This window comes from Equus caballus, chromosome 24 (genome assembly GCF_041296265.1).
Source record: "Equus caballus isolate H_3958 breed thoroughbred chromosome 24, TB-T2T, whole genome shotgun sequence".
In the NCBI taxonomy this organism is placed as follows: domain Eukaryota; kingdom Metazoa; phylum Chordata; class Mammalia; order Perissodactyla; family Equidae; genus Equus; species Equus caballus.
Window position 1 is genome coordinate 59,689,537 of NC_091707.1, and position 11,590 is coordinate 59,701,126.

At 62.3% G+C, this 11,590-nt stretch overlaps 1 gene segment (V, D, J or C); it reads right to left on the reverse strand.

Moving 5' to 3' along the window:
- Window positions 1-4,171: 4,171 nt before the first annotated feature.
- Window positions 4,172-9,228, reverse strand: LOC102149889 (Ig gamma chain C region-like). The segment is given in 5 exon segments: window positions 4,172-4,649; window positions 4,733-5,062; window positions 5,187-5,222; window positions 5,507-5,800; window positions 8,957-9,228. Coding segments are annotated over 5 exon segments (1,131 nt in total).
- Window positions 9,229-11,590: the final 2,362 nt, after the last annotated feature.

Here is an 11,590-nt window from a genome sequence, read left to right on the forward strand (position 1 = left end):
AGAGGCCGGCACAGACCAGGCCCGGGGTGGTGGGGAGCGTTCTGCTGGGTGCATTTGAGAAGACTGAGAAGAGGCCTGGAGCTCAGAGCTAAGAGAAGGGTGTGTAGGAGTTTGCGGGGTGTGTAGAGGGAAGGGACTGCGGCAGAAGGGAACAGCATGAGCAGAGACTCTGGGTGGGAGGCAGCGTGAGGGACCCGCGTAACCGATAGCTGAGTGTTCGGGACAGGGCGCTGTGTGTGTGTGTTGCTGGGACTGACGCCCCTGTTTGGGGCTTAATTGTGTCGTCCAAATTCCAATCTTGAAGCCCTGACCCCAGGACCTCAGAATGTGGCTGTATGTGGAGCTAGGGTCCTTCAAGGGGTAATAAGTTACAAAGGGGTCCATAGCGTGGGCCCTGATCCAATAGGACTGGGGTCCTTACAAGATAAGGGGTCAGGACGCAGACACTCACAGACGGAGGACGATGCGAGGACGTAGGGAGAAGAGGCCATCTACACGCCCCAGAGAGTGGCCTCAGGAGAATCCCCTGCTGACCCCCTGATCTGGGGTGTCCCGCCTCCAGAAAGTGTGAGGACAAATGTCTGGTGTTCAGGCCGCCCAGGCTGGTTGTTACAGCCGCCCGTGCTGACTAATACACACCCCACATGCGGTCCTTCCTCTGGCCTGGGCCAGTGCTGGACGCTCCTCCTGCCCGGGCCCGGGCTGGTCCTGCTCCCAACAAGGCCCGTGTACCCCCTCCCTCCTCATCACACCGTTTCCGGGCCGCCCTCCTCACCCAGGGAACCCTGGGGGCTGGAGAGCCGAGGGCAGGAGGGGAGGGAGGGCTGGAAGGCCATGGAGCTGTGAGGGTGTGGAGGGAGCCCCGATGCACGACTCGGCCAGGCTGTGGGTTCCACGAGGCGTCAACATGGGCAGTTATGGAATTTTCCAGGTATTTTATTGTTGTTTTAGAAAAAGAAACTGTAAAGGCAATCGATGGGCTACAGAAACTTCAAGAAGGCGAAAAGCTACCCAAGCTCCCACTGTGGGCTTTCCTTTGAGCCGTCTCTCTGCAGGGCCCTGGCAGGCGGGGCGGGGCCGCCTCTGCTTCCTGTCGGCAGCCGTGTCCTCCCCGTCCAGAGATGCTGACTTGCCCTTTGCTCAGAGACGTGAGGGGGCACTGGTTCCTGGGTTGGTGAGGTCGGGGGTCTCGTTGGGTCCACCTGCCTTGACTACCTGAGGCCCCGGCTCTCTCCTCGGTGTTCTTGTCTCTTCCCCACTGCCCCGTGGAGCAACTTGGAGTTCCTGTGGAAGGGGACTCGGGCCCCTCCCCATGGGGCCGTCTGGCTGGAGGCTGACCCTCCCCAGTGGTGCTACCCCCACCTGCCAGGGTTCCTGCCATGGCCATGGGTGCAGGCCCTCCTCCTAGCAGTCTCTTCAGGTGACGGTGATCCGAGTGACCGTGAGGGGCACATCGAGAAGCTTCCCTGCTGGTGGACGATGGCCCCGGGGCCTCCGGGCCTTGTGGCAGATGCTCCCACTCAAGGATCTGAAACCAGGTGTTTCCTCCTGCATCCAGGAGCCCAGCAGGGATGTGATTCACAGGAAGGCCTGTCCCTGCCCAGACAGCCACAGGAAGGCTGGCCCTCCACCTTCTCCAGGGTGACTGACACTGCAACCCTGGGTCTGTCCTGGTAAGGGACACTTGGCCCCAAGGCCTCAGCGTCCACATGGCCCTGGCCTTTTGTGGTGGCTGCTATGCAGGGGCCAGTCGTGGTCCATCAGCTGTGCTTGGGTTTCAACTCCTGTTCACTCCATTCTCCGCTGGCAGTCAAGGGGCAGGATGTAGCGTGCAGTGGCTGCAAGGCCAGAGGGTGCGGTGCAGGCCAAAGGTGGCCATAAGGTCAGAGGGTGGTAGGTCCGAGTCTGGCGAGGTCTGAAGGCAGAGGAACAGGTCTGCACAGCATGAGCTGCTGGATCTGGATGCTGGCTAACGTCTGGGGTGGCCTTGGACGCCCGCCGAGGTGAGTGACCCTAGGCCCCCTGCCCGATCATGTTCATATAGTCAGGGACGATCGTCCGCTTCAGCTCCACCACCGAGGAGAAGATCCATTTCACCTGCAGCGGGCGGGCCAGGGGTGAGCGTGGCCTGGACCCAACGCCGGCCTCCGCCAGGGCCTGCCTGCCCTGCACCCGGGCCACATGACGGTGGGCGGGCCAGGGGTGAGCGTGGCCTGGACCCAACGCCGGCCTCTGCCAGGGCCTGCCTGCCCTGCACCCGGGCCACCTGACGGTGGGGGTTAAAGGGGGGACAGCAAGGGGACAAAGTGGGGACAGTGAGGGGATAAAGAGGGGACATGGTGCAGTTAATGATGTGATAGCAAGGGGAGTGAGGGGACAGTGAGGGGACTGTGAGGACAGTGCAGTGAAAATTTTGGGACAGTCAGTGGTAATTTGGGGACAGTGATGGGATAGTGTGGTACAGTGTGGAGAAATTGAGGGGACGGTGATGGGACAGCAATGGGATGGTGTGGGAAGAGTGTGGGACAGTGTGAAAACATGATGGGGAGAGTGAGGGGACATGGTGAGGACCGTGTGGGGACAGCATGGTGACAGTGAGGGGGTGACATGGGGACGGCCTGGCCCACCTTAAAGAGGGTGACGGTGGCGCTGTAGCACACGCTGAGCAGGAAGAGCGTGATGAAGATGGAAATGGTGGTCCACAGCCCGTCCAGCTCCCCGTCCTGGGTCTCGGCACAGCTCTCATCCAGGACCATCTCTGCACAGGGAGGGGGTGGTCAGTGCTGTGCCTGCCCGAGGGGGCTGGGCAGGGTCAGCGGGGCCTCGGGGGGTGATTCTCTCTGTAGTAGAGTGGGCGGGGCAGGTGGGATCCCTCAGCTGGGCTGGGCCAGCGGGTCCTGAGGTCAGTCTCTGTGCTGTAACCTCAGTCCCCCATTCCTCCAGCTGGGACCCCAAGTCTCAGCCAGTCACCCCTGACCCAGGACTCAGGCAGGCCAGTGGGGGACCAACTGTCTCCTCTGCTCTGCCTTGAGCTGGGCCCTCTGGCGAGAAGGCGCCCGAGCCCTGCAGGATGGAGGCTCAGGCCCCGCCTCCTCTCTCCTGGGGACCAGGCCCGAGGGCAGGAGGGTCAGCAGAGCCTGTGGCCCACTGGGCCTCTGCCCCAGGGAAGGGCTGAGACAGGATTGGATGTGTCCCCAGTGCATGAGCCGTGGGAGTGCTGGGGACAGCTGGGTGTGGGGTTTTCTGAGTGTTAGGGTGTGGGTTTGTGCCCTGGAGAAGTGTAGGGCTGGTTTTCGGAGCTGGTCATGTGGTCAGTGTGAGGACAAGCACTGGGCAGCCCACCGGGTGTGGGAAGGGGTGGGGCCATCTGGTGTCCAGGCTGAGGGTTCAGGAGACGAGGCTCAATGCTCTGTTGGGCATGTGCAGATTGCCCTTGTGTGAGGCCCCAGTGTGCAAGGCCAGGTCTGTGTGCGTGTGTGTGGAGCTGGTGTGTGGGCTGGCACTGCTCAGTGAGAGGAGCTGGTTTTCAATGGCTGTGGGCTCAGTATCCACATGGGAGTGAGGGACGGCCCCTCCCCGGGCACTCTGGGCCACCTCTTCGCCCCTTGGGGATCGGGAGTGTTGTCCCCTTGAGTAGATAGGCCTGGCCCCAGGCAGGACAAGGTCAGGCAGAGCCCCCTCACCTGAGGGAGGGTGAGGGCCTGATCTTGGAGTGCCCGAGGGCAAAGGAGGGCCTGTCCCCACACCACGGGCCTGCAAGCCTCTCGTGCGGGCCAGAGCCACCAGGCAGAGCTCTCGAGTGACTCAGTGGACAGGGATCCTGGGGGACAAGGATGGGCCATGGTCCCACAGCTCGGGCTCCTACAGAGGAGAAGCATTTCCCTGATGGCTCTGGAGGGGCTTCTCCTGTTCCCTGGCCACCCTCCAGCCCCGAGCTGCTGCTGGCAGGAGGGCGGCCCAGAGGAGCTGCCGCCTCTGACGAGGCCCTTGCCCGCTCGGCAGCCCCTCCTGCTCTCCTGGGCGGCCTGCACAGGTTCCCACACCCTGGGTCTGATCTGAATGGGACCCACTCTCTGTAATAGTGACAATGTGGCCTTGGAGCCTGGCTGCCCCGCTGCCTGCAGGCCTGGCCAAATGCCAGAGCTCTGCCTCAGAAAGAACCACGACCGCGTCACAGGGTCCCAGGGCCATGCTGGGTGCTTTATTTCATGCTGGGTGCCCGGGAGGTATGTACACAGGGGTGGGGGCTCAGGCGTCCTCGCGGGTCCCGGAGAGCCTGTGGGGAAGGAGGGACAGCTCTCCGGGTGCTGGGCGCGTGGCTCATTTACCCGGAGACTTGGTGATGCTCTTCTGCCTGTAGGTATGGCGGATAGCTTCGTGCATCACCACACACGTGAATGACTCTCCCTGCTCCCACCTGTCCGTCTCCACAGTGAGCTTGCTGTACAGGAAGTAGGACCCGTCTCCATCCAGCTGGGCTGGGGTGGTGCTGTACTTGACCTCTGGCTCTGGCTCCTCGTTACTCTGCCACTCGACGTTGATGTCAGGTGGGTAGAAGTCCTTGACGAGGCAGGTCACGCTGACCGTGTTCTTGGTCACCTCCTCTCGGTGTGGGGCCAGGATGTACACCTTTGGGTCCTGAAGCTCTCCTGTTGGGTAGGGGTCAGCACAGATGGTCACTCCCTGGGTGGCCCCGTGGCATGCTCCCCATGCTTGTCTGCCCTGCCCTCACCTTTGGCCTTGGTGATGGTCCTCTCGACGGGGGCTGGGAGGGCTCTGTTGTTGACCTTACACTTGAACTCCTTACCCCTCCGCCAGTCCTGGTGCTGGATGGGGAGGACGCTGACCACGCGGTAAGTGCTGTTATCCTGCTTCTCCTTCGCCTTTGTCGTGGCTGTGTGTGCCTCCACCCCGTCCACGTACCAGTTGAACTTGACATCGGGGTTCTCCTGGCTCACGTCCACCACCACGCAGGTGACCTCGGGCGTTCGGGAGATCATGAGGGTGTCCTTGGGATTCGGGGGGAAGATGAAGACCGAAGGCCTTCCTAGGAATTTAGAATCTGACATGGGAGACATGGTGACAGGGGATCAGTTCCTGAGCGGGCCTTCTCTCGGGTCCCCCATAGGCCACACTTGTGCTCGGGCCAATTCCTGGGGGTAAAGGATGAGGCTTGGCTGACTCACCTGGACATTTGGGGCAGCAGCAAGGCTCTTTTATGACTGCAGAGAGAACAGACGGGGGTTACTGGGCCTGGAGGGAGACAGCCCTGGGGTGAGCTGACGTCAGGGCCAGGTTTTGGCAGGTCTGAGACCAGCATGCCTCCTGTGGCCCGAGGGGCTGGGTTAGGGCTGTCCAGCCTGCCCCTGCTCTGGGCAAGGCAGAAACGCCCAGAGGACCCCTCCCTTTGCTCGGGAGGCCTCCCCTGCTGCCCTGGGGTCCAGGCAGGAGGGCAGAGCCTGGCCTGTCTCGCAGGAAATGCCCTCCCTGCAGCCCCTCCTCTCACCGATTCTCTTGTCCACCTTGGTGCTGCTGGCCGGGTGGGCTACGTTGCAGATGTAGGTCTGGCTCTTCAAGCTGCTGGCAGGCACGGTCACCATGCTGCTGAGGGAGTAGAGCCCCGAGGACTGCCGGACAGATGGGAAGGTGTGCACGCCGCTGGTCAGGGCTCCTGAGTTCCAGGACACGGTCACCGGCTCTGGGAAGTAGCTGGAGACCAGGCAGCCCAGGGCCACCGTGGAGTCAGATGTGCCCGCAGAGTGTGAGGCCAGCTGGAAGACCTTCGGGGGCGTGGTGGAGGCTGCAGGAGAGGAGGCATGTTACACCAGGGCCTTCCCCTGTGAGGGTCCGGGGAGGGCGTCAGGTGCCCAGGCCTGAGCACTGCTGAGTCCAGCGCCTATGTGCTTCCGGATAGTCTTCAGACTAAATGCCCTGCGTGGCTCTCTGTCCCCCAGCGCTGGCACCTCTGCAGCTATGGGCTCTAGACTGGTCACCCACTCAGCACTGGTTGACCACCTGGATTAAAGCCCCCAGGGCCTCTTCCCCTCGTCCCTGCGCAGGCCGCATGCTCCTGTCTGAGCCCTGACCGGAGGCCCCTCTCCTGGCCCTCTTCTGCTGGTCCCACAATCTACTCCTGTGGCCCCAGCCTGGCCCTGCCTGGAGCAGTGGCCCCTCCTCAGGTGTGGTGGGCCTCTGCCCCACATGCCTGTGTCGGCTCCTGGCCCTCAGCTCGGAGCCCTCATCATGGCCTGTCTGCTCGCCAGGCCCTGTGTCTTCTGAGTCGGCTCTGCAGTCACAGCACCATGAGTGCTCATCCCCGACCCTCCCCGAGCCTGCTGTGTACCCGTCCCCTCCCTGGACCCCGTCCCCTCCCTGGACCCCATCCCTGTCCTGGACCCCGTCCCTGGGAGTCTCCTTGTCCCCCTCCCTTCCTGTCTCTGTGGGCCCCCAGCCCAGACTCTTGCGTCTGCTTCTGGGCCCCCTCCCTCCTCAGGTCCTCCTGGCCCGGCTTCCTGAGCTCACCTCCGGCCCCTCCCTGCCAGCGCCACCTGCCCTCCGCCCTCCCTGCTCTTGGGCCTGTCCAGCTCCTTGCTCACTGCAGAGCCCTCCTCCAGCTGTGGTCCTTCCCCAGCACAGCCGGCCCCTGGGCGCAGGTGGGAGCCCTGCACTGCCCTCGGCGCTCCTCTCTTCTCGGTGCCAGCCTCCCCAGGCCCCCCTGTGGGCCAGGGTGCAGCTTCCAACCCCAACAGCCAGGCCCGGCCTGTCCCCTCCTCCCCTGAGTCCTGTCTGCTCAGCCCCAGGGCCCTGCCTGGACTCTCCCCAGGCTGGCAGCACTGGCTTAGGCCCCAAGGGGACCCTCGCTCTTCCCTCTGCCATGTTGACAGCCATGTGCCACCCCACACTGCTTCTGCACGTCTACCCCTCCTGTCTCATATCCCCACAAGCCCCTGGAACAGGGCTGGTGCCCCTGGGCCCTGGAACTGCATCTCATGCTGTCCCCTCAGGGATGCCCCCAGCCCATTCAGCCCCAGACACCTTCCATCCCAGGGTCACCTCTCTATCCCAAGTCACCACCCACCCGGCCCTCTACCAGCTCACACTCTCCTCTTGGCACAGGGAGCTCCACTTGAGCCCTGGGAGCCACCTGCTGTCTCTGCTCCTTGTACCTACTTTGCTCCTGCCTCTGCAGGGCCCTGTTTACCTCAGGCCATCTGCCTCACTGTCCCTGGAGATCCTGGGCTGCCACCCGCCCCTTCTGCCAAGCTCGGCCTGGCCTAATGTAGTTACAGCGCAGCCCCTTGCCACTGGCCCTCCCACCTGCCCCTGCTCACCTGTAGCTGCCCTGCCTGCTCCCCTGGAGCTCCAGGACAGCCCCATGCCCCTCCTGCCCTCCCACCTGCCCCTGCTCACCTGTAGCTGCTCTGCCTGCTCCCCACGAGCTCCAGGACAGGCCCCTGCCCCTCCAGCCCTCCCACCTGCCCTGGCTCCCCTATAACTGCTTTGCCTGCTCCCTCGGAGCTCCTGGAAAGCCCCCTGCCCCTCCTGCCCTCCCACCTGCCCCTGCTCACCTGTAGCTGCTCTGCCTGCTCCCCACCCCCCCCCCCCCCCCCCCCCGAGCTCCAGGACAGCCCCCTGCACTTCCTGCCCTCCCTCCTGCCTCGGCTCACCTGTAGCTGCTCTGCCTGCTCCCCACCGAGCTCCAGGACAGCCCCTGCCCCTCCTGCCCTCCCAGCCTTCTGCTCACCTGTAGCTGCTCTACCTGCCCCACTTCATCTCTTGGGGCCGTCTACTGCCCGCTTGTGTCCTTCTACCTTCCCCTGCTCACCTGTAGCTGTTCTGCCCCTCATTCCTGGAGCTCCAGGTCCACAGCAGCGTCCTTCCTGCCCTGACCTACAATCCCTTTCCCACAGCGCAGGTCCCTGAGCTCAGCCCCAGGCTGCTGGGTCAGCCCAGGGCTGCCTCTGCCCCTCCTGCATCTCCCAGCGCCCTTGGCCCAGGTTTGCCCTCCATCCTGGGCACAGTCCTTTCCCAGCACTGGGCTTTGCCTCCTGGAGCCACCTGGTGCCCACATTCTCTCTGGCCAGCTCTCCCCTGGCAGAGCCCTTCCTGCCCTGGTGTCCTCCTGGAGGAGCTCCTGGCCCCAGCCTGGCCTCACCCTCTCTGCGCCCCTCACTGCCCTCAGAAGCCCCATCTGGAAGCCCCCTCGGGAGCGTGCTCTCTCCGTTGCTGGGTCATCTTGCCTTGCCCACCAGCTCCCAGCCCTGCAGCCCAGGCTCCTGCTCTGGATCCTCACTGCCTGGCTTCTGATGCCCCACCTGTAACCACTGAGCTCCTGCCCAGCACTGTGTGATCTGAGTGCTGAGCACACAGGAGCCCCCATTGGTCCCTTGGGCTCTGCTCCTGGCTCACCTGCTGCCCTCGGTCCCAGTCGTAGCCCAGGACCCTGCGACTGCCCCCTCAGGCCCTGCCCTGGAGCTTGAGTCAGCTCCTAGGCCTGGACAGGACCCTTAGGCCACCTGGAGGTCCTCTTCCTCCCCTGCTCTGAGCCAGCCCCCTCTCTGTGCTCAGACCCATCTGTGCATCCTGGCGTCCATGCTGCAGCAGCTCAGCTCCTGGCTGGTCCTGCCCTCAGCACAGCTGGCCAAGCGCAGCCCTCAGGCTTCTGGCCTCCAGCCCATCACATTCCTTTAAGGCCTTGGGTCCTCCCGCCCAGTCGACATCCCTGGTCTCTGCTGCGTCCATCTCTGTTGGTGTGGGCGCATCTGCTAATGGCTCCATGGTGCCTCTGTTGGGGCGGCACTGTGGCCCGTGGGCAGCCTACTCTCCCTTGTGCTGGCTCAGCTGCTCGAGCCCCTCAGAGTCGTCCCTGGGTGCCTGGGCTCCCCGCAGCTCCTGTTGCCTGCTCCAGTGCCTCCACTCTACTCCCTTCCCCCCGCTCCGTGGGGACCCCACTCACCAAGGGTTGGGGCCATGGAGGTGGCTCCTGCATGCCCAGCCTGGCTCGCTGAGGAGCCCCCTCCCATCCCTGCTCTAGCCCCAGGCGATGTGGCTCCTCGTGGCTTCGTGCTCTGTGTCCACTGCTGCTTACAGGAGTTCATAGCCGGGTCCTGGAGGTGTGAATGCCCTCTCCACGACCCTGCAAAGAATAAGAATGGGTCTGAAAGCAGGGCGCACCGCTTGCTTCCTGAAGTTCTCTTTTCTTCTGGGTAGTTTCTGTGTTAGAGAGCCTGGGGGGAGTACAGACGAGGCCGAGGCTGCCTCACGTGGGTGCGTGGGGGTGGTGTGAATTGATGCCAGGGTCCCAGGGGAGAGTGCAGGAAGCCTGGGCTCATGTGCCTCTCTTCGCTCTCTCCCTCCCACAGGGATTGTGCCCGACGGCCCCAATGCAGGCAGGGGCATCTGGGCCTCTCGCCTGAGCCCTCTGGTCCCCATACCCAGAGGACACCTCCCCCTGCCCCGGTCAGCATGCAGTGTGGACACAGGCTGACCTGCTCACAGCCCGCAGCCCAGCCCAGGGCCTCATCCTGTCCTCCCGCCAGGACAGCCCCCCGAGTAGAAAGCCGTCTTCCTCTGGGTCCCTGCCTCTTCCCTCTGTCCCTCTCTGGCTCCATCTGTGGCCGAAATTCTGACGGAAGGCTGGTAGCACCCAGGGTCCCAGGGAAGCTTTCTTCCAGGCACAGCTGTCCTCTGGGGACAGACAGAAGTTATGTGCAAGGACAGAGTCCATGGTGGTCCCTGGGACCCAAAGGTCTCCTCTGTCAGAGAGAGAGTGTGCTGTCCCTGTCCTTCCATGTGTGCTCCAGGACCCAGCTGTCTGTGTGTGGGGGGATGCAGACCCTCAGTGTCTCATGACTTGCAGTGCCTCGGCACACCCAAGGCCCTGTGTGCACCCCTGGGCCATCTCGTATTCTCCACGTTAGGCCTTGGATCGGGGACCCCTGGGGGGCACAGTGGTCCCCACCCCCGAATTGCCAGGGGCCAGGACTGGATGAGACTGGACATGAGGGCGGGCTTGGCTCCTTCCAAGGTTGGTGGGCGGGGGCTTGTACTGTGACTCCTTAGGGTGGCCAAGAGCAGAGTCCAAGGCTTTAGGAAGTGAAACTTCTAGGAGGCCCCCTCAGATGTAGAAGGGGAATTGGCCCTCCCACCCATTGCTATCTGTCGCACTTTTTGGCCACGGGTGTCCCCAGAGCCACCCACGTCCTCCAATGGTCTCCTCCGGGTCCCTCTGCCTCCCCTACTGTCAGATCCTCACTTTCCACAGTTGGGGTTTCTCAGAGCAGCGCCCATGTCCAGGTCCCATATCCTGTCTGGTGGTTCATGGGTGTGCTGTGGGCCGCCCCACAGCGAGTGGCTTCTGCAGCTACTCTGCTGGTTTGCTCCTGCGTTGATGGCCTGCAGGCAGCTCCAGGCTCTGTGGGCGGGGGCGCTCCTCTCTGCTCCACTCACATCAATGAGGGGCTTGAAGGCTCCACCTGGAGTCTGGCGCCTGGGCTGGGTGGATGCCCTTGTTCCCCTCTATCTTCCTGATCCTTCCGTGGGGATTCCCTACGCTGAGCGGTGCCCGGGCCTGACTCCCAGGAGGAGCCCTGTCTCCTTAGGTCCTGCTCTCAGAGACCCAGCAGTGGTCCCTCAGTGGCCCTGTCCTCATGGAGGCCGTCACATGGGTACCCTGGGGTCTGGTGAGGGAAGTGAACCTCTGCATGGGGCAGGGCCAGGTGATGGAGGAGCCTGTGGTCCTGGGAATGTTGCTGTGGACACCCAGAAAACGCCGTCAGCAGCAGCCTTGGTGAAGGGAGTGCCCTCTGGTCCCTCCGGGATGAATTCATGATAATCCACCTCACACTCCCGGCGGCTCTGGCCCGGCCTCCTCTCCGTGGTGCCCACGCAGTTTTGCCATCTCTCCCACGGAAGGCAGCCTCCCTCAGTCATGGGCTCAGCATGCTGTGAGCATCGCTGCCGTTACATAAGAAGCACGTTCATCTATGTAATTTCTGGTCAGGAAATGTTGATGCAAATAGTCCATAGTCAATGTATAAATCAAAATGGGGGAGAGTTTATTACATGAGCCAATCTGAGGGCTACATAGCCCAGGAGAACGACCTTCCCCAAGGAAGGAAGCACTCGGGAGCAGCCGGGTGTACAGGGAACATACATCACATATGACAGGAATATCCCTTTTTCTAGCGTCACAAGATGGTTTCCCAGCACAGCAGGTCAGTGGCCATGAGAAGAGCACAGATGGTCAGTCGTGAACCCTTAGTTTCTGGGAAGAAATGCTCATCTATAAAGAAATGCCGATATTGGGGGCATATCTTTAAGGGCATCATTCTCACCTTTGACGCACCATAAATGTTTAAAGCAGATGTACAATGCATGCTTGACAGGCCATGGCAGGCCTTTCCATAACACCAAGGTCCAGTGGAATTAGGTTTAAAACAAATGACTTTCTCATATACCTCAATATATTAACTTTTCTTATTGCTTTTCATTTGTTATTTTCCCTTTTGAATTAATAATGTTTTGATAGAAAGCATTGATGATCAAAATATTGTCTCTTGGTGCCAGAGCGGTTGCTGCCTGCCGTGGG